The sequence below is a fragment of the Emydura macquarii genome, unplaced genomic scaffold (assembly GCF_026122565.2).
Source record: "Emydura macquarii macquarii isolate MOO-44397 ecotype Brisbane River unplaced genomic scaffold, CSIRO-AGI_Emac_v2 contig_1253, whole genome shotgun sequence".
Taxonomy (NCBI): Eukaryota; Metazoa; Chordata; order Testudines; family Chelidae; genus Emydura; species Emydura macquarii.
The window spans coordinates 96,188,446-96,215,243 of NW_027131390.1; the positions used below are offsets into that span (position 1 = coordinate 96,188,446).

At 39.6% G+C, this 26,798-nt stretch overlaps 2 protein-coding genes across 2 annotated transcripts in view; one reads left to right on the plus strand and one right to left on the minus strand.

Moving 5' to 3' along the window:
• Positions 1 to 115: 115 nt before the first annotated feature.
• Positions 116 to 25,146, plus strand: LYPD1 (LY6/PLAUR domain containing 1). The gene is made up of 3 exons (XM_067549548.1): positions 116 to 359; positions 1,800 to 1,937; positions 20,981 to 25,146. The coding sequence occupies exons 1-3, from the start codon at positions 308 to 310 to the stop codon at positions 21,217 to 21,219; spliced, it is 429 nt and encodes a 142-aa protein (XP_067405649.1). The 5' UTR covers positions 116 to 307; the 3' UTR covers positions 21,220 to 25,146.
• Positions 20,240 to 26,798, minus strand: part of GPR39 (G protein-coupled receptor 39) — a 107,858-nt gene continuing 101,299 nt past the window's right edge. The window contains exon 2 of the mRNA XM_067549547.1: positions 20,240 to 22,110. Within this exon, the coding sequence (XP_067405648.1) occupies positions 21,587 to 22,110 (524 nt within the window). The 3' untranslated portion in view covers positions 20,240 to 21,586. The remainder of the gene's footprint in view (positions 22,111 to 26,798) is intronic.

The following is a 26,798-nucleotide window of genomic DNA, read 5'->3' on the forward strand; positions in this document are numbered from 1 at the left end:
GCGGGGGAGGGGTTCGCCCGCCTCCCCCAAAACCTTGCTCCCTCCCCCTGCTCTAAGTGTGGCGGGAAGGGGGGGGGGGGAGGGTTCCCGCCCCGTCACATGGTGCGGGGGGGTGGGGGCAGCGGGCGCCTTTTCTCGCGCCGACTCTCCCCCAGCTCCGGCCAGTCTCGGCTCCCAACTCCTGGCGGCGGCGCGGAGCCGGACGGGCGATGCGGGCTGCCGGGTCCCCTCTCCGCAGCGGCACGGCTCCTGGGCTGCCTGGCTGCGTCTGAGGCGCCGCGCAGCCCGGGGCCCCGGCTCCACGAGGATGTGGCTCCTCTTCGGCGCTGCAACTTTCTGGGGATTGGTCCTGGCTCCAGGTAGGAGGAGGCTGCTGTCCGGGGGCGGGTGTCGCACCCCAGCGCCGAGCGGGCAGCGCCCCGGGACTCGGGGGGGGCGCCGGGGCAGCACCGGTTGCTTCCTGCCACCCGGCTCCCAGCCGCTCTGCAAAGTTCGCGCTGCCATTCAACAGCTGCCGGCAGCAACTCCGCTGGCAGGGCAAGCCGCGGGGCGGCCCCTTCGCCCCGCCGGCCCGGGGGACAGCCTCAGCCCCACGGGCAGCCCGCCTTCCCCCGGGCCATGCACCAGCCCTGCGCCTCTCTCCCGCTGCTGCTGCGCGGGGATCGGGTCATCGCTGGCGGATCGCCGTGTCCAGCACTCCGGCCGGCTCCCCGCCCGGCCCCTCGGCTCCCCGCCCGGCCCCATGGCTTCCCGCCCGGCCCCGCGACGCCGAGCGCCGAGGCCGGCTCCGGTGGGGCGATTGCCTGGAGCGCAGCAGAGCCGCGGCGCTCTTCCAGCAGCCCCTGGCGCCGAGCCCAGCACCCCGCTGAGCTGCCTGAGAACGGCTGAGTTCTGGGGCTCGTCTCCCGGCCTCCGCCCTGAGCCGAACTCCCGATGCGCTGAATCGGTGTCAGCCAGGCTCGGGATCCCCGCTCGCACTTTGTTGTCCCCAGACCTGAGCCCCGCTGCTCTGGGAGATGCACGAGGGACCAGCTCTGCGCCGGGTACCCAGCGGGATGCATGGGGAACAGCAGGGCGCTTCTGCAGCGCCCAGTTCCCTCCTGACATGCACCGGGACCGCTTCTCTAGGTGACGATGCAGGGAAGAGCAGCGGCTCACCCGGAGCAGTCCCTCCCGCCCAGCACGGAGGGCCTGTGACAGTTTCCTGCTCCTGGTCTTGGAGAGGGACCTAGTTTACATGATAGAAGAGGGACGCGAAGGCTGCTTTGCAGCTGTAATTGTGCATGGCAAAATAGTAATTAAATCATTTGTAATTAATTAGTAGTTAAGTAAACCCGACGGCACAGATAAGAGCTGAAGCGCATCTGTTAGCCCGGTTACTGTCCCCCAAGCACGGATAGTTTTTAGCCCACTGCTTTAAGAGGGCTCCTGCGGGTTAGATTGCCGGGTCGGTGGGTAAGTGGCACCACCGGTTTATTTTCAGTCCTGATCTTTGTACTCTGCCCCCTGCTGGCTACAAGGTTCGCTGTTGCTCCCCATAGGTTTTGGATAATTCAAAAAAGTGAGTGGATGGGTGCTTCGCCAGTGTAGACTTCCTATTTGTACACAGACAGCTGATAATAAGAATCTGGGTAATTATGAGGCATAGTCTCAGCTAAATGGGCCAGATTTGGAGACAAACCTTTTGGCAAAATCCAGATTTTTGCTCTACTGCTAAATAGTTAGGAACAGAGCGAAGAAAAAATAGGCAGCATTTCTGGAATATGCAGATCTACTCAGAGCAAAACTGTCTATTCCAGGATTTGGTCTGCAAATACAGTGTTACCAGTGTGAAGAATTCCAGCTAAATAATGACTGCTCTGCTCCAGAGTTCATTGTGAACTGCACAGTGAATGTTCAAGACATGTGCCAGAAAGAAATAATGGAAAAAAGTTCTGGTAAGAATTTAATAATTACACGCCTGCTTTATTTGGTACTGTTTGTTGCTCTAAGCTGCACCTGTTCATTTTTTCTCTAGTATGAATTTTAGCTTAAGGCATTTTATGTTATTACTAAATTATTTATGTTATTTAGTTTGTCTCAAATTTATTATATTTCTCAGCTACTTTACAACACAGTAAAGTTAATAATTTTTCCTTTAAAATTGAAAATATTGAAATTTACAAGACAAATGTTAATAAAGCTGTTAAAATATAATTTGAGTCTCAGATTTAGTTTCACAGCATTAAAAAATTAATAAGAAGTTAGTTTAATCTCATTATAGTTAATTACATGGGCCTTTTCCGAGAGATTGAGGAAAAGTGCATTAAATTAGTAATTCCTTCTTTTCTTTATTTACTCTGGCAATTCACATAGCATAAAGGTTAATCTTAAGGGATAGGAATTGGAGCTTTGGGCTTTCATCCATTAAAGAAGACAGTGAACAGGGAAAGACAGGACAATGATAGATAAGAACATATTGGAGTTCAAGGGGGCCTGGCTGAAAGAATGTATTGGGCATATGGATGATACCTCTGAAAATTCTTTAGAGGCTCTTCCAGTGTTCTAATTAATTTTAGAATACAGTGCACTGCTTTTTATTCAAAGATCACAAATATTTTCAAGAGGAACCCAGCTGTAGTTCTCTCTCTCTTTCTAAATCATCTGTGGGCTGGCTGTAAATCAATCCCTTACATCAAATACTGCAAGATACTTTTACATTTTTTTTTAGGGCAGGTGTTTTGTGTGTGAAACTTCAGGACCCATCTTATGCATCTAACTGGGTAAAAAACTCCAGCTTTATCAGAGCCTTTTTGATTGGGCACTGTGGATAGAGGAAAAGTGCTTGGCTGGTTGCTATTACATAGCCTGCAGTTGTGATATTTGAGGGGCAGAAGGGGATAGGATAGAACTGGCTCTCAGGAATTCCTCAAATTAAGTATGACCTGTACATTGATGGGTGGGGGTCCAGGTCAAGAAAACCATCTACAAAAGGCAGAAGTACAGAAGATGTATATAGATGGGAGTATTTAGTACCACTGATTTGGAGGGAAAGGGTCTTGGATGGATACATTGGCTCACAGCTGAGAGCAACAATTTATACATGCCTGTTGATTTAGTACAGTATATAGGATTGTTTTCCTCTTTATGTGAATAAAGCTGCAGTCTGTCTCAACATCAGATTCCCTCTGTTAATGGAAAATGTAAGCATAGCTACAGGTCTTGAAATGTAAAATAGTTTTCACATAAACAAAAGTGATTAATAATATCAAAATCTTGTAGAGACATAAGTGATAGTTGCCAACGTATTTATCAGCAACTGTGATCTTACAGCTAGCCATAGATTAATGCCCTGCCAATCACGGAAAAGTGGTACAATTACCTCTTTAGTAAAATAGAAATTGCATTGTTGGCCTTTGTCCTCAATGCAGGTAACATCATACACATGGTATTGCACTTCTAGCTACTTTGTAAAGTATTTGGAATTTGTTCTGAACAGAAAGGAAAAAAATATATATATGTATACTTAAGGGAAGATTAGTCACTATTCAGTAGGAGGACTCAGTTTTAAAATATGAACATATCTGGGGTAAAATCACTTTTTTCAAACTTGAGTATTTTCTTTCAAGAAAGAAGCATTTACTGAGAGAGACGGTAGTGGAGGTTTGAGACAGTTATGGATTGTGAGGTGCTTTGAACCTTTGCATAATTTTAGACAAATGTTGAAATGCAGTTTGAAGGCTTTGATACATAAACACCAAGTAGTCTATAATCTTTTTAATAGGTTTGAAGGGATGATATAGAGGAGTTTGAAATGTTATCAAAATCCTCTATAGTAAAATACAAATCCAACCCAGTATAACATGTTCACTGTCCTTATTTAAGTCTTGCCACTTTCATGCCTCTTATTTCCTTCTCTTTTATTCCAATTTACAATTTCAAACTGTAACGGCCTCCAAAGAAACATTTGTAATCTTGTCTTTAGCTGAATGTTAGACAAAAAAAGTGTTTGCAGTCAAGCCTCCTTACTCAAGGAATGGTTTACTTTAGAGCAGTGTTTCTTAACCTGGGGGTTTAGAGGGGTCGCAAGTGCAGAGCTGGTATTGGGGGTGGCAAGAAAGGCAATTGCCTGGAGCCACAGGGGCGCCATGAAACTAAGTTACATGCCTCAGCCCCGTGGGGGTGGGACTCAGGCTTCAGGGGTACAGTAGTTTGGAAAGGTTAAGAACCACTGCTTTAGAGTGTAGGTATTCAAAAGATTTAAGTGGCAGCCACTCACATAACAGGGATGTTCAGATGAAAATAATCAGATTAACAACTGAGTTTGCTAATTGACTGATTACGCTAGTGTGACCATGTTAAATTGAAAATATGAATGGTTGTAATTGGGTATTTAAAATGTACGGCTGCATAAACTTGTCTTCACCACTATAACTAAACTGATTTGCAATAGATTAAATAAAGGTAGAGAATTTTTTTAATTAAGTTTTCTTTCTATTCTTTAACCTGGACAATTTTACATTGCCTATAATGAAAGTCTCTGGACTGGTATTTGAATTTTTCCATAACGAGATACCTGTCATGCAGTGCATAGCAAACTACACTTCATTCTTATTTGGCTTTGTTCTGTAAATGCAGCTCTTACTCATTTTAAGTTATGGAGTTATAAGTTCCTGTGAGGATGTAAATTTAAATTTTAACGTAACTATTCCAATTTGAATGAGATTTGCGGTACAGGCTAAGCTTCTCTCCTATCTCCTCAGTCAGGTCTGGAAAGCATTGGTAGTAAAGCAAAGAGGAGGAATAAAATTCAGTTAATCATCTCATATTGTATTTTTTAATTGATATTTAAATGTATTTAAAATAAAATGCCTCATTCTCACAAATTTCATTTAATAATTCAACATCTTTTTTCAGGCCATTTTATAACTCAGTTTTTATGTGCTTATCATTGAAAGCTGAAAAGTATTTCAAATATTGATTTTCATTTTATAATAATCTTTGAGTTTGAATTTTTAACCCGGTATATCAAGAATGTGCATTTGCATTTTGTCAGTGCAATCTTGTAATTAGAGTTTTTCCTCTTGACTACATACAGTAAAAGGAGTATAATTTAATTTTTATAGACTAACCAATTTCTGCTTTTAGTAAAATATAGCTCTGTCAGTAAGCAAAATGTTACAGGTTCTCCTAAACCTTACTTAAAAGTTAAATGCATTATATTGAGATAAAGTTCATGGTCTGAATCAGTAACCTAATAGACCTAGTCACTCATCCTTTGCAACATACATTAATCTAGTTGTCTATTTTGCAGTCAAAGGGGTCTCTGATTTACATGCTGTGATATGTATACATTATAGTCATAAGCATGTGGGCAATGGCTATTTTCTTACATATTTGTTAGTGCTCATTAAGTTTAGCAATGGCAGTTCGATGGTTCAATTTATTTCTAACCTAAGTTCCCTCACTGATAATACAAAGAAGAACTGGAATTCTAAGAAGCTTTGTTCATTTATATCGTAAATACTTGCTTACTTTAGTCAAGACAAGCCACTCCTCTTCAATTAAGGTAAAATGAGGTGTAGGCTATGTTTAAAACCTACTCTACTCAATCAAAACATTCTCAAGATTTGGATACAGAACCAGTATTATGAAATGTATTTCACCCCTAGACAAGAAATTCTAACAATCCTACATAAAGTTTGAAATTTTACAAAAATCCAAGTTAAAAAGGCACAGTTATGAATATCTTGGATTTTCAAAATAGTGATGAATCCAGATATTGCAATCATTTATATTTAAATCAAATCAGTATAAATAGTACCAGCTAGATGTTTCCGCTAATGTTACAAACTAGCTCTAATTCCTAATTTAAATAATAATAATAATAAAAGTTGGAAGTATGTAGGTGGGGGAAGCAGTTAGTCACTAATCTAGGCACATGCTTATGCTGAATGAATCTACCCTCTGCCCTCCACACACACATTCTCTGATAATATCAGTTTGTATTGCAATAAATTGAATCTAGAGACCCCATCCAAAATGTACAGAATTGGAGACTTCATGAAGTAAATGACAAAAATTCTCCAAGTTTCAGTTAGTTTCAGTAGAGTTATTTATGCATTTTGCAAGACTTAAGTATTAGGCAATAATGTTAACATTACTGGCTTCCAGTGGGAGATGCAAAAAGGCTATATTTCACTACAGAGAATGCACTTTACCAACTAATTAGTTAATTTACTCTTTAAAAAACATCAGTACTTCTCTTCCTTCATAGGGAAGAACTGCAAGCATTGCAGGCGGCACTGGAGACCATATCAAACACCTTTGGTGCTATAGAAACTAACATAAGGGATAGGTTTTTTAGGATAGCCTTCCAGCTGAAGAAGCAGCTGATACTCACAAGCAGATTACATAAATGAAATGTATGACGAATGAGTAGCGTTCTCCATGATATTAATTGTATTTGCAACTCTTTGAGGAAAACATTGGTAACTGATTTTTTTTAAATACTGAATTTGAGCACTGAAACTACAAGGCTGTTGCTTTTCAAAGTGGAAGTGAATACAAGAACAAAGATGCCTAATGCACTTTTCTCTTCTTTGTTCAGACAGAATGAAATGTTTTGGCTATTAATATGTTTATTATATATAAATAAAATAAATAATAAGAAATACAACTTTTCTTCTGTTGACGAGTTACCTGACTACTTAGGGCTTGATCAAAAACTGACTGAAGCCAATGGGAGTTAGTCTTTCCAGTGACTTTGATGGGCTTTAGGTCAGGCCCATAGTCTGCAAAGAGATACAGAAATGCAGCAAATACAGAACCCAATCAATCTCCAAATGGAGAAACAGTACAACCATGCAAAGCAATTTCTCATCACTATAAATAATGATGTTTTAAAAAATAGAATAAACCTACAAAAATGAACAGAGAGTAGAAAGAAACCAAGTGTGAGAGGAGAAAAATCAAAGGAGAGAGTTGGAAAATGTAAAATTCTTAGAGCATTTCAATGTTCATTAGCTATAAGAGGCTATTGAATTTTTAAAATATGGCTTCATGCTTTTGCTACCTCTCTGTTATGTAGCTTGTACATCTATTTTTCACTGTTTCTGCTCCCCCACTCATCCAGTATCTGCAATAGAAATGCCATTTGGAAAAAGGCAAAAAGAGTTTTGCAATAGGCATTACAAAAAAAGTTTCTAAAAACCATCTTGCTATCTAGAAAAATTTAGGTTATTGATAAAATTTCTTTGTAAATGAAGTCATCTACAGCCTCATTAATTCTATACATCTGTAATAAAAGGTTCTCTTATTTTTTTTAATTTACGGTGTCATTTCCCGTGCATGCACTTGTATAGAATACTGCAATGTAATTAAAGCAATTACTGTAATTGTACATTTAAAGTAGTGCATAGGAACATCAGGAACATGATAATCATTTCACTGGTGAATTTTAATTGCTGTTTCTAAGGCTCTTCATGCTACTGATTTCCAAAGGAAGCTGATGTTAAAGTTCTACCACAGGTAGTCCTACATTAACACCTTCACCTCTGATTTCTTTGCTGCCACATTCAAGTTGCACCACATATGTGGTTCTAAAGGGCTACACAAGTATGTACGCTTCTCAGCACACATTGACTCAAGCAGCACTCACACACTGCCATCAAGGGGAGTGTGTATCCTGTGTACATTTATTGACAAAAGATTAAAAGAGCCAACAAAGTTTAATGTCTTTAGAATCCCTCTAGGCATTAAGGTTTCATAGGTAATAGCTATGATCTTTAACTTCATCTTTGTCACTTAAAGGTAGAAAGGAATATATATATATACACCAATTTCTACAACGGTTTCACGTTATTTTTTTAAAGAACAATGTCAAAACTGAATCAAGTATTTGGTTTTAATAACTCAGTGCAGTTGGGAATAAGGAACGGAATAATAATTATGCGGATCTCTACATAATATCTATTTTGATCATTTTCAAAACTAATATCAAACATACCGCAATATATTTTATTATTATTTTTCTAATTTATAAAGTCACTTAGTGCATAACATTGTTGTTAGATAGCATCTTGTTCTGCACTGTTAGATGCTCAATAGAATCTAGGCATAGTAACTAATATCCACAGCACCCAGATCCTTTTTGTTGTGGGTGTGAATAAAAGCTTGCATGTGAATAAAAGAATTATAATATATGTCATTAACTTTCACTATGTGCTGTAAACTTGGAGCTGTGGATGTATTACCATTCAGAAACTGTTTTCAGATGCCAAAGCTGTAGGGCATGTTCTCTTATTAATAAATTGCTTTCAGTCTTTCGGTTGCCTACAACACTGCAAAGCAAGCAGGAGATAAACTGAATTAAGTGCATTAGATAAGGTGAAACCATGGAGAGTTTATAATAAATTGCTTTTTTGTGTGTGTGATTTTAAATACAGTAAAGTAATGATGGAGCTAGCGGTGGACTTCAAGTGGTTATGACTTGAAAACCATGAAAAAGATCCAAATGCAAAAGTGATGAAGTGTTGTATTATTTTAAGGAAGTTGTGATATCTGGTCCAGTGAATTTCATTTCTCACAGGACATGGACAATAGCTTTTTATGTTTTTCTATTTCTGGGCTTGTATGAAAGATATGTACGATAGGATATGGTGCCCACAGGCTGGTATCTCTGAGCTCTATGTCTTCAGACTACCACATTGTGCCTCACTTTTTCATATACAAAAGCATCTGAATTTCAAAAACAATTTCCAGTGACCTGTCCAGATCTTTCGCTAGCTCCTGCTGAAGTGTATTTAATCACACCAATGTAGTTATTTTCATTTTATAGCATGGGCATCTGCTGGCAAAATTGAGAGTAATCACAAATTCAGGGGCCATAGTACTTAGCGGTCTGATGGTGGTATTATTAGTGACACTTTCAAGGTGAACTAAAAAATCATTTTAAAAACCCCATCCTATGCACATTGAAGTCAAGGTCAGCAGGATCAAATCCTAAAATGTTAAACATCCAAAATCAATAGCAGAAAATATATTTAGATTTAAACCTTAAATAAATACTTTAAACAACAAAATACTTGTAAATTAGATCCTCCTTTATTTGTCCGTCGACACCTGAATGTAGGCTTCTATATTAAACTTGCAAGACTTGACAACATTGGCCCCACTCCTGCAAATATGTATAGTGGCAAGTCGCTTTACACATGCAGATCATCCCATTGAACTCTGTAAGGCTCTTTAAAATATGTGAACTATTCACATATATATGTTTTAATGTTTACAGGATTGGGGCCATTTAACACGCAAAATAGCATAAGGACTATGGCTCCCTAATTTGTTTCAGGGGATTAGTACTATAATCAACAATTGCAAGAAAAACAATAAACTTTGAGCCTGAAAGGTAAGAAATCTGAGTTAATCTCTAATACTGCAAACTAGAAGACATTTTGATCTCAATATCCATGACAATTCCCTAAGATGTAGAAAGAAAGGACAGATTGCTGTACGAGCCAACTTCACTTGAAAAGTTGTACAATTTACGACTTGGTTGCCAATGTACAGTAAATTGTAGAGAAGAAACAGATACAACAGCAGAAAATAAAAGGTTAAGGCTGGAAAACGAAAGCTGAGGTTTGAGTGTGGTATAATTGTTTATAATCCATACTTGGCATTTACTACAAAAGTCTGTCTGGTAATACAGAAAAACCAGGTGCTGCACTTTGACTTTGCTAATCAGTGCATATTTTTGGTAGTTTAATGCCTCACTTGTGCTTTGTGAAGCTGCAAGCAAGAGGATGGATTTTCCTGGGTCATTATTTAGAACAATATTAACAAGCCGTTTTTGCTTTCGACTTCCAGTGCCATAATTGGAAGGCATAATTTGATGCCATGTTCTTCAATATTGTAAAATAAATCACAGTAATCCAGTCCCTTGTTCCCTGTATCCAGCAATTATCCTGTTTTCATGTAAGACGTTCTCAGTTCCATGCAACATGATCATGGCAGAGAAATCAGAAAGTAGGTAATAAAGAATCTTTTTTTAAAAAGATGTGTTGCTCAAAACCACCTATTAATACTGTATTTGCAGATACAATTTAGAACCCAAGGCACTGAATAAAACAACTTTTTAAAATAGTTGCTGCAATCAGTCTAAGCATAAATTGAAATTGTATATGAAAAACTACTGAGTGGTCTACACAATTTGGAATAACTATTCCTGAATATTTCCATGTGCGGATACAGTCAAGAATAAGTGTAGCTTGTTTCTGTTCATCATAATCCACTCTGAAAGTGGATTAAGATAAACAGGAAAAAGGCATTCTTACTCTGGAATGAGTGTCCACACTGGGACTTATTCAGAAATAGCTATTACACTTTAAATTCATACACTATGTTAATCCAAATTAAAGTCAGACAAGCCCTTAGGAAGCAAACACACTAAGCTAATAGATGTAGTTTTTTGTAACTATACAACATTGTAATTGTAGTGGATGTACCTGCTTAATAAATTGACAGGGCCCAATTCTGGAATCCTTACTGAAGTAATAAAAGGGAGGTGTTACATTCTAATATATTTGGGACCATAAAGACTTTTTCCATAAAGTGGAGAGCAAATCCCAAAAAAGACTTGTTGCATCAAATGACTGCATAATGAATCCTGTGAACAAATATCAGATTAAAGAGGGATACTTAACTTTACAAATTATTGAATGGGGAAGAAGGTGCATGTCAAAGCCACCTAGTCTGTTACAAGAGCTGTCCTAGTTAATCTATGCCAGTTTAAACTCCCCTAGAGCAGGATACTTCTCTACCCTAATCTTTTTTGTGGTTTTGCCGTCTGCTTTTGAACATCTATGGATGGAGCGAAAAAAAATCTGAACTCTAACTATTTAATTAAATGATATACATCAAAAATATTTAATTATTCTGGACCTACAATAAGGGTGGGAGTCACAAGGAAGGGGTGCTTAGGCTGAGTGTTGCTATGCCTATCTTTAGGGTCCCTGCCACCAAGTGGAATTCACAACCCTGACTTAGGTGCCCAGGGTCCCTATACAATGCATGGGGAGAGCTAGGGGTCTTAAAAAGAGAGTCACAGAAGTCAGCACACGGAGCAGGGAGCTGCTTAAACTAGCTAATAGGAAATATTGAGGAGAGGGGGTGTGGCCTAAACGCATTCCCTCAAAGGAACTTGGATGCCTAACGCCCCTCACTCCGAATTCACAGTCATGAACTGTCTCCTGGAGTTAGGAGCTTAAGCCAGGTCATCCCTTTTTCAAGCAACACTGGGGCAGTGGGGCCCCCTTATTCCCAGTAGGCCTGTAGGTAGAGCACTTGCTTAGGATAGTGTGGTGGGCCCCCTAATACCTAGTGCAAATCCTCATTCTACCTGGGCAGAAAAGGGACTTGAAGACAGGTCACCTACAGCCCACGTGAGTGCCATGGATATTGTGGGCAGGGTGTCTCCTGTGGAAGCTGTTACACTTTATATAAATTACTTAAATATTCATTAGGTCAGAGAGTGATGTTGACCCAGTGGTTAGGGCACTCAGCTAGGCTATGGAAGACCCATATTTACTGCACTAATTCCTCAAGTATTTTATGCTCAGAAATGCAGCAGACACTGGGGTGAAATGCAGGAGCTGTTTAGCAGCTCTCTAGGGCAAAAAATAAAGCCTGCCATAGATGCAGCTGAAACTGGGGGGGAGAGTGGAGGTAGACAGCCAAGACATCAGGTCTGAGTGTTTCAAAACTACATGAACCTGCAGACTTCCACAGAATCAAAAATTGAAAAATTCAGCAAAACAAGCAATGAGTCTATTTAGGAGACGATGATAACAAAAATGGCATAAGGCTTTGTTATCAGTTTATGTGCATTGTATTAAATCTTGTCTTTATGGACAAATGCAATAATATCCAAGACAGAATTCATAAATCATAAAAGTGCATCAGTGAATAGAGAATTATCAGTTTCACATTGTGTGTGCGTATGCGCAGCTGATTCAGAACAGATTGACTGAAGAACTAGCTAATTTAGAGCCTTGCTGGTAAATGGCAAAAGCAAGAATCTGGCAGCAACTGTCCATGAGTTACTTCCTTGCGCTGCCTCCTCTTTTTTTACAAACGCCTTTTGATGGAATAGGTAGCGAAGGACTTGGGGAAGGTCTTGTACTAGACTAGTTGATAGCCCAGCAATCAGAAAAAATATGATGCAAAACATAAATTGGAATGACAGAAACGTATCGTTTAGGACATATTTAATTTACTCTCAGGCCATTTCTTCTTTATTTAATGTTGCTTTTAGACCAGATTCCTAAAAGTCTTTAAGACTACAAATGCCCATTTCACGGGTTTAAGCCCAGTGTTTAGTCACTGCTGGTATTTACAAACCTCTTGCTCAGGTGCCTTTGCCTTACAATATCTAAGTGCACTAAGCACCTAAAATGTGTCCTGTAAAAGTGACTTATGTGCCTAGGTTCCTGCCTCTGGGCATGCATGCTGTAACTCAGGCAGGTGCCTCTACATCTAACCCCTTGCCTAAAAGCCTGCAAGATTCTCAAATTAGGCATTACCTTGAAGGCCTCAGTCAGGTAGGGGTGCTCAGTGCCTGCCTAGGTCTGCGTAGAACAGTCTCTTGCTGGAGGGGAAGAGCAGATCATGTGTAACCATCAGCCCACTGGTTAGAGCATTCATCTGGGAGACCCCCCCAATTCACCTTCTCCCTTTGCCTAATGAGAAGGGAGTTAATTATGTGTGCCCTATGCATATTTTATTATTTATACACAGTGAAACAGCGTCAGCAAGCGAGAGAGAGAGAGACACACACATCAGATTATTCCATAGTCCAGTAGTTAGGGCACTCACCTGAGAGATGGAAGCCTCTTCTCATCGGGCAGAAGGGGCAATTGAATCAGGGTGGTTTACATCCCATGTGAGTGCCCTAACCACTGGGCTAATGAGCTTTCAATCCAGATTTAAACACCAAACACCCTTGGAGGGGGTGGGTTTAGGACACATTTCTTGGCAACTCCGATTAGCTTTGGCCTCTTTGGATAGTTTAGGCAATTCGCATCTCAGAATGCTGTTTTGTGGATCCCATTTTGAGATGCTTAATTCACACCACGTGGTGTCTAAGGAGCATGAGCCTTTCCACTTAGGGTTTGTGAATTCCACTGATTATACGAGTACCTGAAAGTTAGGAATTGTAATGCTTAATGCTCTAACACTTTGTTTCTTGAAGCCATTCTCAATAGTTGCTAATTCAGCAAGCTAACATGCACATATGTTTGGGCCAACTGTGCTCTCAGAAGACTGTTTATAGGTGGACTGCTGGATTGTTTTAAATTCCATGTTCTGACAGGGCTTTTTCTATACTTGAATAGTTCCCAGTTTTTTGTTGCTCTGTTAATCTTTTCTGTTATCGTGAATAAGCTTTTCTTTATGCGATGGATGGCCTGTTCCACGATTAGCTCTTTAGGTAGGGGCCTTGCCTTCTTTTATGTATTAAAAGCATCTAGCATATTCTGGACAGTGCCAGACAAATAAATAAAAGACAGGCACATTAAAGGCCCAGAGAAACTAGTCCTACAGCAGAAACCAAGACATAGAAACCTTCCTTCTGCACTCCTGCCAATGCTAAGTCCCTTTTGTTTTGTTGGCTTGTGTTAGTTTGTTTTTAATAGAATAAAGGTACTAAAAAAGATGCCTGCAGAGAGCTGGAATATACTGTATTTTTTGCTCTATGTTGCTTATTGTGTGCTTCATCTGCAGCTTATGCAGTAAAGGAGTCCTTAGGGTAGACAAGCTTTGCTTATCTAATTTTGAGTCAAGACTAGTAGAATCTTTACTCACAGTCATAAAATGTGATTGTGCAGCTACTGTGGTATAACAGGCACTTGTTTATTTCACTGATGGGGAACAGTCCAATTTATGCAGTGAATGTAGTTGTACAGGCTAAGATGTGTATATGGCATGAAATAGCCTGTGGAAATTCCCATTGCTGTTTCAAAGAGGGACAGGAGCACCATGCACTAGAGCCCAAAAGAAGATTGCATTACCACAGAGGGTACTCCATGATTGCCAAGAACCTTACCTAGCTCATAGTCTACTACATGCATGAATGTATGTGCAACACTGGGGTATACAAATATTTGTCTGAATGGATTTTCCCTTCCATGGTTTATTGTACTGTTGGACCTGGAAAACACTACATGACTTATCTAGTGGCTAAGGATAGGTCTGCACTACAGCTGATGTAGCTGTGCTGCCGTAACGCTTTAATGTAGATGCTACCTACGGTGATAAGAGGGGTTCTCCCGTTGGTGTAGATAATCTGCCTCCCTGAGAGGTAGGTCAACAGAGGAGTTTTTCTGGCAATTTAGCACTGTGTACCAGGGGTTAGGTTGGCATAGCTGTCTCTCTCAGGCGTGTGGATTTTCCACACCTCTGACAGTATAGTTATACCCATGTAAGTGTCCTAGTTTGGACCAGCTCTCACATGTATGCAGTACCGTATAGCATAGAACAAATAAGATTCCCTGTTTCCAAGAACTTCTAGTTTAAGGGCCTGACTATGATCATAAAACAAAGCCAGACATTCAATGCTAGCCAGACAACAGATAAACAGTTTTGAATGCAGGCCCCCTGACACCGTTTTAGAAGTCAAGTCAGACACTGAGGGCCAGATACACAAAAGGACTTAGAATCTCACTCCCACTTTTAGGCATCACTGTGATTCCTCCCCTCTCCCCACTCAACTGCCACCTACCCCTGTAAGCAGAACATGCACAGTGCTGCCTCAGACAGGCAGCTGGATTCATATGTTATGTCTATATCCCAGCATGATCTCCCTGCCTAGCATCCCTGCAGGGCTGAAAGGAAGCCTTCCTCCACACAAAAAGGGGTTGTGGGGTGGGAGGAAGTGGCAGCAGGCACCTCCTTCATCACCAGTGGTTAGGGTACTAGATGATGGGCTATTCTGATATGGCTTTCAATCTTCCTAGTTAAAGCAATGCCATTTAATTAAATATTAATTGGCCCCCAGGAAGCAGGAGAATGACTCTACAGTACAATGGTTAGGGCAGTCACATGAGATGTGGGGAAACCCTGTTCAGATCCCTTCTTCTCATCAGGCCCAGAGGGGAATTGCACTGCAGTCTGGCTGAGTCCCATAACCCCAGGAATAAAGGTAATAGGAGAGCCCACCTCCTCTCCCTGCTGTTGTGTATGGAGTCAGGCACCCAAGCTGATTTTTGAGAGCTGGATTTAGACATAGGGCAGTAAGTCTGGGAAGCATCTGGCTTTGTGAGAGGATGGCCACTTCGGGCATACTCTGCATTTCATATTGGCTAACAGGTAGCACTTCTCCGAGCATGCTGCCTTTTATGGACCCCACTTTCAGGTGCCTCTCTCCCCCTATGCCCTATGCATCTAGACACCTAACTCAGGCTTTCTGGATCAGGTGATTGTCCAATGCTAAGCATTGCACTGGCTATTCCCTTTGTGGCTCTGGGCTTAAGGGATGGGTAAAATACAAGAATGCACAAAGTGGCAGGTGCTCCTTCCACATCTAATGTTGCAGAAAGAAGATGAGTGTTCAAAATTTATTGGGCATTTGTTACACATCTAGGAGTGATAATCTATATGATATATACAAAGTCAGTCCTACCTATATTTTGATGCAGTGGGATGGGTACTGGAACTGAGCTCAGTAAGTGATAATTAATTCTGTGCACCAAATGAGGCCTGTTTCCTGTGGAAAAAAATTGTATGTGATCACATAAGTATCATAATACATAGGCACAAACAGAATTAATTAAGATTGCACAGACAACCTTAAATCTGTCATTTCCCAAGTTGAGTGCTTGACTCTGCAACCTTCATAAAGTTCTTTTAATGTCATTTTTATATGATATAGAATAGAGGCTTAGAGAAAGGAGTGTGAAAGAGGGGGGCATAGAGGTGTACATATCTCCTCAGTAGGTGGGAGGATGGGTGTTTTTTAAGACCATCTCACAGGGTCTCAATTTCTATCAAAACGGTGGTTAAGTTGTAAAAATATTAGTTGACCACCAGAGTTGGCAGGAGCCTCTAGCTCAAGCAGCTTACATGACATCTCCTTCGCAAGGGGAAAAAAAATAATGTGGTAGTAGTCTGCTTACTCACTGAAGCAATTTAGAAGGAGAAGCCACAGAGTGTTATGGCAACTCCATTTATAAGCTATGCATGAAATTGATGATTCAGTTGTAACTGAACCAATAGCATCCATTACTTAGCAGTGAAATCTGTGATGGTAGAAGGGAAGATAACTATCTGAAGCATTGTCTTCAGATCAGTTTGCAGGGGGAAAATTGTTCAGGAAGATGTTTCAAATAGTAATTTCAGAAGTAGCGAAGGAGGACAAAAAGAGTACTTCCATCTTCAATCTCCACCACCAAAAAAAGAAGTGAGAGGAAAAACTTCTTTGAGGTATACAAGCAATAATTTTTTTAGAGGTAGAAAATCCAGAGAGGATGGCAGTTATCTAGTCTCTACTCCACAACTTTTTAGAAACAGGTGAGATAGAAAGCAAACTAACTTTTCTGGAGGAGGGTTAGCATTTTTCCTTGAATCAAAGTTTGGAGGCAATCATTTGTTCTACATTCATTCTCCAACCTCAAGAAACCAACACCAAAAAGAGGTCTGAGGTAGGCTTCTATAACAACCATCTCGAAGATTTATGCAATTCTGGGCTTTTGCCCCAACCTGTACCAAAAAGGTATGAAGAAGTTACAGTTGTATTTGATTAGAAGCTCAGCAAGAAGAAAGTAAATCGCCTCGATTGGCAGCATTTTTTTCCTATTTTTCATCAGTCTACTTGCTTATCTTTATTGTACCACCTTGTGAAGAAAGGATTACTGGATGCCAAGCACAGCTAAAACCTTTTTCTATATAAGTTGAGTTGCTACCTGACAGCTCCTAGAGTCATCTTCAAAAATTCAGATAATTTCTGTGTAACAGCTACCTTGAGAGCAGATCCATCTGTATTTTGTTTTTAAAAAGATACCTTGGATGTGGCAAATTCTGAGTAAACCAAAGAACTACCACAAACCCAACTATAAGAATGCTGCAGTTTTAATTATCTAAAGAAGAATCTGATTCAATTCAGATTACTGCTACTGCAGCTGGAAATGGGAATAAACGCTCATTTGGGAATGGAATCTCCTATTGGAAGAAACAATCACGAATACACGACAAGAGTTGAATGTTACAAATGAGGTTTTATTGCCAGCCAGATCATTTGTTCTACTTAAGCATGAATGTGTTCCATCTGTGCATGAAACAGTGCTAGAGTTTTAAAATTCCACCTGCCCTGCAGGAATTTAGTGTTTTGTTTTTACAGGAACTCTATTATTCAGTTGAATTCATGCTGGAGATAAGAAAGCCCTTGATGGCAGTTGAAGTTAAAGCTGTAGGCTTATATGATCTTCATGATTGAGGTCTTCAGAGTTCCCTGGTGAATAATCAGGGTACTTACATTTGAGGGCATGAAAAAACTGTTCACATCAATGAACATAGTTCTTCAGTCAAAGGAACATGGCTGGGAGGATCCATCACTTCAGATACCTAAACCATAAATAACTGTGGATGCAAATCATGTGGAATGGGGAGAACCATCTGAATCAAAGAAAAACACTCAGCAGCAGATGAAAAACTATCTATATACAGAACAAAATCATGCACCTCTGTTGCTAACATTCTAGACGCTTAATATTTAGGCAGGGAAAAATCCAGATTCAATGTTCTTCACATGGAAGACCTTCTTAATATAGGTGATTGGCTGAGCCAGAAGCCTATAGATGAGGGAAAGGATTCTTCACCAAGGGCCGATCTTCTAGAAAAAGAGATGGGAAATACTCAGCATGCTTATTCTCATTTAACACAGACAAAAAGCAATGATTTCTCAAGAAGTAAAGAAAATTAGCTTTAGCAATGGCTGTGCAATTGGACAGGGCTTTTGCCCTTTAAACACTGGAGCATAAACATGGACAAAGCACCAGACATAGCTCCAGTTCCCAAGAGAGATTGAGATGTCAGCATAATGAACCTACCAGGGCTGGAACTATTAGAGCTCCTGGGCAGGAGTAATCTATTTCCAGAGTCAACCACATGCAACCTTCAACATCAATTTGTGAAAGGAAAAAAGCCCTTATAAACAAAGTTTACTCAAAATAAGTAGATACCCTTCTGCCCCTAGAGGTGACATACCATGTCAGCATCCATGCAAAGATCAATCCAGCATAGTGGGTGAAATCCTGGCTCCAAGCAGGTCAATGAGAGGTTTGTTATTGACTTCAGTGAGACCAGGAATTTACCTGGGGTGGATAAGAATTTTCTCTAGATAACTTTATATTGGTGTTGATCCTGAAAGTGCCACTAGACTAGCACAGTACCAGTTTTTGGACAACATGCAGAGAATTGATTAAAATAAAACCAGTCTATGCTTCTGCTCTCTTAGCATTATTGCTGAGAGCAGAAAAATAATTTTTCCCTGTGCATAAACCAAATCGACTGTGCATAAGGGAGGTTTCACAGCAATTGGTGGGGGAGATGGTTTCTTTCTGTGATAGTTATTACTGCTTACGGCCTCTACTAGACGCCCAGAGCTAGTGCATTGGCTAAATCCTCTGTGAATGGGGGAGTGAGCTGTGACCCTACATATCATAGCTGGTTATCCAAAGCCAGGCTCCCACCTCTTTGGCCTCCTCCCTGCCCTCCTAGTGTTAGGCCGCAAGGAGCCCTTGTTGGGTTGTGATTCGTGGTGTACATGGGCACATAATTCTTCCAGTGAATCCTCATAGCCTTATCTCAGCCCACCTGAGAAGGAACTTACCCACCATCTATTAGTGACCTAGACTTGGGAAGGGGGGTGGGATTTAGTATGTAGTTAATTTTAAAACAACATTAGAACCTCCGAGTTACAAACACCAGAGGTGCAAATTGACCAGTCAACCGCACACCTCATTTGGAACCGGAAGCATGCAATCAGGCGGCAGAGACCAAAAAAAAAAAAAAAGCAAATACAGTATAGCACAGCGTTAAACTACTTTTTTTTTAAAAAAGGGAAATTAAAAAAAAAAAGATTTGACAAGGTAAGGAAACAGTTTCTGTGCTTGTTTCATTTAAATTAAGATATTTTAAAGCAGCATTTTTCTTCTGCATAGTAAAGTTTCAAAACTTTTGTTTGTTCAAATGTTCAAACTTTTGAAAGAACCACCATGTTTTTTTCAGAGTTATAAACATTTCAGAGTTATGAACAACCTCCATTCCTGAGGTGTTCATAACTCTGAGGTTCTGCTGTATACTAAATTCCATTCAGTGGAAGTTAAGTATGTACTTAACTTTAAGGTGCTTTCCTATCAGCTAATTTGTTTATACATAAAAGGTTTATGCTTCAGAACTGCACATTAAGGTTAGCATAAAATTAAAAAATAGATTGAGCATTCTATCATTATAGTATTACTAAAGGCGGGGCGGAGGGGGCTTGGGGACTTTTGGTGGGCAAGGCTAAGCAACAGCCCAGAGATACAGCTTTGAAATCAGTTTCTGTGCTGGGAAGCAGCAAGGTCCACTACAGAGGACCAAAAGCAGGAGTTCAGAGACCAGAATTCTAACCCTGACTCACTGACCTGCTCTCTGACCTTTAGCAAGTTGCTTCACCTCTCTGTGTATCATCTGGAAAGTGGGGATACGGATACTTACTTGCCTTTGTAAAGTGCAAGGCGTTCTATTGATTAATGCATAATATTAAGAAATATCTTAGAAGCCAACACACTGGTGGCCATGTTATTTCAGAGTAAAGAAACGTAGAGGTAAGCAGCTGAATGTGTATTCCAGGCTTCTTCCCCCCCTCTGGCTAGGGCATCCTCCTTCCTTTCAGACAGACAGTCTTGGCCTATCAGCTTAAACATAAAAATCAAAAGGTTACAGGTGGGATTTTAAAAAGTATTCATCAGTGGCCTCACTTTGCTCCTGCTGACATGGGCACTTTTAAAAATACCACTCAAGGTATCTACAGAGGAATGAGGTTTTTATTAACCTTGATTGCATGTAATTCACTTACCGAGTATTTCCTACCCTTCCACCGCTTTCCTCTCCCTAACCCTCCCCCAGGTAAATTAGGCAGAAAAACCCAAGGATTCACAGCTGAATTATGTGCCCTATTCAAAGCCAAATTTCTGTCATCTCACATAAAGGAAAGACCCTTTAAGTATTGACTGGTAATACATTTTTATTTTACAAACCTTATAAAATTTTTAAAACACGGCATTGTATGCATCAGAATGTAGAATGTACTCACTTTTATTCAGTTAAAATAGTTCGAGATATTAGCATTTAAAGGGACACCAACTTAAAAAAAATCATTTCTCTCAAGTGTTTTTACCTTTTCCTAAAATAACTGGAAACTGAACAAGATTAGAGAAATCTATGTTTGTTGGTTTTCCTTGTGCATTGAACAGTGTGTTCAGTTATTTCCCTCTACCCCGATCAGTCAATTGCCCATCTTTGTATTATTTTCCCCAAAAAACACAACAAGCAAGAACAACATTTTTAACACAGTTTTAAAAAAAATACAATTCTAAAACTACAAAAATTGTGCCAATGGAATCAGGCTGGTACTGGAGTGCCTTTTTGAAATTGATTCGATTCAGTTTCAAACCTTTAACAGGAATTTCAAGGAATTACATTTTTGGTTGCAAAATGTCTGACTTTAAAATGCATATTATATATTTTACAAAGTAAAAAAAAAAAATCTAAAACAATGACTGAGATTTTCACAGCAATGCAGGGATTTTAGTCACACATCTGGTTAGTCTCATTTATGGAAGAGATGTGACTAAATCCCCTGCCCAGATTTGAAAGTTTCAACCAGTATTCCCAACTACCTGTCAGAATCTTCAAACAGGATTCTAACGTACAGTAAATGCTAAGTAACTTTTATTCTGTTTCACAGGAATCCTCTATCGCAAGTCCTGCGCATCCTCTGCAGCCTGTCTCATAGCCTCTGCTGGATACCAATCTTTCTGTTCCCCAGGGAAAATGAACTCTGTTTGCATCAGCTGCTGCAATACTCCACTCTGCAATGGACCTCGGCCCAAGAAGAGGGGAAATTCTGGCACAGTGCCTAAGGCAGGCATATTAACTACTATTTTGCTCTTTAAATTGGCTCTTTTATCGTCAATGCATTGCTAAACTTTAACGATGTTTTTTGTCCTGGCATGGTTTGTTCCATGTTTCCTTTTCTTCAAAGACACTGCTGTTCTTCTGCTGCCACATTACTGAAGAGTTTGCTCCCAGAACTGCCTTCTTCCCCCTCCCTTCCCCTGTTTTTTTCTTTTGGTCAGCAACTAATACATTCAGTTGTCTGATTGAATTTCTAGTGTGCACTTTAAAAAACAAATGGCACACAAAACTCATGCTCCATTTGTGTAATTGGAAACAAGTCTCAGAAATGGCACTTAAAGAAGATATAGCTGATTCTTCAGTTTTTAGATCCTCAGTTATTTTAAATTTCCATGTTACATTCATTGCTAATCATCTAACTTTGCCTTACATGGAGTCACATTTCGTGTTCGTGAAGGCCATTCTGTGCAGCTGGACTGGACTCTAAGTTAGTCTCTAGTGGCATTATTTCCAAGCTGGTCTCCAGTGATTTAAGATTCAATATCTGTGGACTGCAGTCAGGTTTGGTCTCATTCTGAAAAGTACTTAAGAAAACAGCATTAGTGCTCCTTCTAGAAGAATTGCGCTTAGATGAAATGGAGATCAATGGACGCAGAAAGCGGCCACTGCTGGTTCGGGAATTCAAATTGGCTCTCCGAAGCTTCTGTTTGTTGGCATGTTCTATCGTCAAATGGCAGCGGAGAACCTGTAGAAATACGTTTCGGAACTGCTGAGAAGAGATGTTGTATAGGAGTGGGTTTACCACAGAACTGACGTAAAAGAAGGTGTCTGCAATGGGAAGAAGAGTGATATATGCTCTGAAGTAGGGAACAGTCCAGTTCTGTTTAGGCTTAGCAGCAGCCATGATCCTTCGAATCTGATTTGGCATCCAGCATATTGCCAGAGTTGCAACAATTAGTCCTGTGAGCAAAGGGAGAGAGAGAGAGAAAACGTGTGAAACAAATACAATATTTAGTCTCTCAGTTCTGCACTTACTGGCTAGGAAATGGTACCAATTTTTTAGTGTTTCGCTTGACAGCTTTTTCTGCCAGTAGCAAATATTGCAACAGTTTCAAGGTCATTGCAGTATATGATTGGATAAAGATTGTGTAAGACTATGCTTATTTCTACCTGTTGGCACTTGTTAATTTTCAAGTGTTCTCTCATTGATATTTGTATCTTTGGAAAGAATGAGAATTTTTTGTTCCTACATTTGTGTTTTCCCTTTTTTTCCTTTTTAAAAAATATAGCCATATTAGTACAGGCAATACCCAGAAGAGATCAGATTGTATTTTACAAAAAAAAAAAAAAAAAAAATGCATAATAGTATATTAGGCATTATTTTTGGTAACTTTCCTCTTACAGAAGATATTTTTAAGTAAGGTACATATGGGTCTTTTTAGGGTAATTAAGAAGATATATATGTTGGGAATTAGATTCATGAATGTAAATGGCACAGGAAAGATGGAAATGTAAGCAGTTTAAGAAAATACAAAATATGGTATCTAATCATTCTGAATTTACGTGTGTGTCACTGCATCATTCTACCTTATCTACATGTTTTAAAGGGAAACATTACCTACAGAGACGTCTACAAATTCTACCCTTATAGAGAAGCTTTCAATAGAGAAACAGCAATAATGCAGTCTCTCTTGTGACAGCAGCATTTAAAAAAAATCTATCAGTGCTTTAGAGTTCTTTTTTCACGCAGTGGTAGTACAAGGATTTGGGCAGAGCAGGAAGGGAATGCAGTCTGAGTTTTGAAATTACTAACCCTCTAGCTAGCATGGAAACAAAATGCTGGAAATCCTAACTTCGCGTATGACGATGAAACAAATTCAAAATAAATACTCCAAGAAAAGTGTACTAAAAATTAAAACGTTTACAGTTTCCATTTGATTTTTCCCTTTGCAGCAAAGGTGCCTTGTATAAAATGCTTAATGGTAGCAGCAGAGTCTGCCTCCCTTACAGTTAAAATAGTCTTGTAGAGCTCTACAGTACATGGCAGCACATTTTCATCAGATTTTTTTCTACCTTTAACTGTATAGTTTTTCTGGAATCCAACCTGTTTCTCAACAGAAACAAGCTTTCCACTGATTCCTGTCAGTACATTTGGGTTCTCAGCTACACCCCACCTCCTTTAACTCTAAAACATAGAAAGCAAAAGAGAATAATTGACTGGAAAGGATAAGATCACTTTGGGGAGATGTGAAATTCTAAAACAGTACATAAGATAACATTTGTTGGCCTGAAAACCAGTATTTCGCTGGAGTCAACATTATTAATGTAAAGAAAAAGATGGGATATTTTTGCCACCTTGAAAGTGTCAGGACTCAAAAACAAGCAGTGCGTGTAATTCTAAGAATTGCAGTGTTCACATTTTAATTTGATTTCTCTCCTGATTCTTTAATAAATAAATTCATTTTCTCAGTGGGAGACCAGTTTCCCTTCTTTGTAAAGGGACTTCCACAAATTTCCTCTCTCATTGAACCACACAGTCAACTGAAAAGCTCTTTTCTGAGAATTTTTCCCCCGACTGTTTTAATGAAATTTAATTTTAGATGACACTACTGCCCTGAAGGTTTGGGGGGGTTGGTATCTCAGACATCAATAATCCTGTACTAATAGAGGCTGATTGTAGGAGAAGTAGGAACCTGTTTGATCAGGTAAGGGACCAGATGAGACAGTGTGGCCCTGTTTTTCCTTTTCTGCATACCACCTTTCATTCTGTTCTCCATTGTCTCAATATTCTCCACCTCCCGACCTATCACCATTCTGTAGGTAGATGTCCTGTGCCTTTTTTTTTTTTATTGCATGCCCCCACCTCTCTTTGTTTCACTATCTGTGTTGCATTTCTGTGCCATGACATGAGCTTTGTGCAGAGCTCCAGACTTTAATGTTTTTATTTGATGCTAGCACTATGAATATTGATCAAAGAGGTATGGCAGAGAAGAGCAAAACAAGTCGTCCTGGGCAAGACCTTTTCTGATGGACCATTTACTTAAGTAGCACCCTTTATAGGATAGGAAAGGGCTGATTTTTGGACTCTGCAATCTAGGTATTTTTATGGCCCTCATCATCATAGGCTGTCTTCAATGATGACGGCAAATTCACCACCGTCAGATCGACTTCTCTGGATCGACTGAGCGGTCAGTGAAGACCTGCTCAGTCGATCCAGAAATCAACATATTAAGACCATCTTCTCAAGTGGCGCAGTGCAGTGAAGACGGCGCGCAGAAGAGGGGCAGAGAAGTCAATGGGAGTTACGCATGCAACCAAATTCTTATCACACTACAAAAGCTTGTTTTTCATAAAGTAAATCAATTTGTGTTTTTGATTATTATTTTAAATTACAAGTTATTTTATCTTGCTGGATTATATAAAGACTAAGGAAGGAACTTGTATTGTGAAGATCTAATCCTTTCAAACAAAACAATGTTTTGGTTCCATTTTTAAAGCTCTAACATAATGCTCCGAGACGTCTAATTTTTATCCTTCATTCAGATTCTTTGACATTGACCTTTATTTTGAATCTACTCTACCAAGTGTGTAAGATTCCTCCTTATATTCGTCAGACATGTCCATTCTGGGGGGGATTGACTTTTTGGGGCATGTGTACAGCAAGTGAAAAATGAGCTGTGTGTGCCCTTGTGCAGTACCATAGAGGTTAGTCTTTCAAGCAGGGAGGATGGGGGAATAGTTTCTCCATAAAAACTTTGTCATTTTTAGAAGTACAAGTAATTCATTCATTTTTACACTTGGGGAAAAAACAGCCATTGTTTTAGCAGAGAAGCACCAGGCAAATAAACATGCCGACAAAAAAATTATGTTTTATTCTAGCTGTTTACATTTGGTTCAGATACAGTTAGTTACTGCATACCTCCAAGGAAAAACTTTACATTCTGATTCAGGCCTTAATATGATGTATTAAATATTTTGACTGAGTTACTGCTGCAATCAATTTGAACTTGTATACAAGTTTGGGATGAAGGTGGGGATAGTATTTGTTATGTGATGTGCAGGATGCACTTAAACATTTGCGTATAAACTTTAATGGAAATCAGTGAATTGAACTCACATGTAAAAAGAAACAGTATTTTATACCAGAATTGATGCATATTTTCCCTACAATTTCTACCCACACAGACCAGTCACCTGCTGTGTATTATACCCCTACATGTTTCACCCAATCTGCAATCCCACCCCCAAAAAAGTTTCATTTTTTTCTCCCAATTACTGTACTAAAATGACAAAAGACATTAGAGTAGGACACAGATTTGTCCTCCACAAAGTATTGTTTAAAGAAAAAATAATGCAGATGTGCAACAACCTGCAGCACTGATGCTTGAAATTCCCAACAATTATTGGAACCACCACCATTTCCAAGCGTTAGGAGTGGTTTAATCTTCAAAAGTGCATTAAGCCATGCAAACAGAGGCTTGGGGGCCTTGCTCTAGCTGATTGAACGCATACTAGTAAATGCATGCCAGCTTTGAAGCAAGAGTAAGTGTCTGCACTTATAATTCAGTCAACATTGACTCAGTGATTTCAGCTAACTTAATAAAACGCATGAAACTCAAGTGCTTTGAAATCCTTGGATAAAAGGCAAGTAAATTTAAACATTAAGCAAACTACACAACACTTTACCCCAACCAGCTAGTAATTTAGTTTTAAAATGTAGCCCTCTTTTTAAAAATTGTGCAAATCTTGACAAATGGCTGCAAGTTTAAATTAAAATAATTGTTAGTATAAAGCTTCTTTCGGGAAGCTACGATATCAAATCTTCGTAAGTGATAAAGGATTGTCTTTGTAGTGAAGTAAACCTAAAGCCTAAGTGCCAATGACATAAATATGCCTCATGGGCACAAAATAGAATGAGTTTGGCAGTCATTTCTCTCTCAACTATACTTTTTATGACTCAAAACCTTCCCCTGGGCTATAGGATACTAAATTAAATTCATGACTCTTTACTGGGGGATTTTAAATACATTCCAGCTAGCAGGATCCGAAGCCTGGAGGAGCACACAGGATTTTTACAGGTTTTGCTTGTTCCATTGCTGAACAGATCAGAATGTGCCTGCATCTGATGACTCTTCCCCCCTTTGTTGTCAAAGTATGTTATTTCCACACTACATCTAGGCACGGCCAGCCCAATCCACAGAACCTGGAGTCATCTAGTGAAAATATAATTACAGACAATCTATATTTTTATTTTGCTGCCATATTCTATTAACCACTTCTGTGGCCACTGTCACATCAAGTACATTCTCCTTGTCCGTTCTAATTATACTATTTGCCCTAATTATTAATATTTTATAGGATTCTGCTCCTAGATGGACTCTCAGTTGGCAGCAGCAGGGTTAAATCCTAAACTTTATTTTTCTGTGATTAAATTAATGGCACAAAGGAGGGTTCTCAACATCTGCTTGTAAACTGACATTTAAATGGCAACTGTCAGTGGAATATAAGCATATGGTTAGCTGAGTTATGAGTCAAGTACAGACAAATGCACTTGATTCAGTAGGACATTTTTAGCTTTCTACATTTTATGTTTTCATAGGAGGCCTGGTATTTATATTCCACTTCAGGGTATAATGTGACATTAGTGC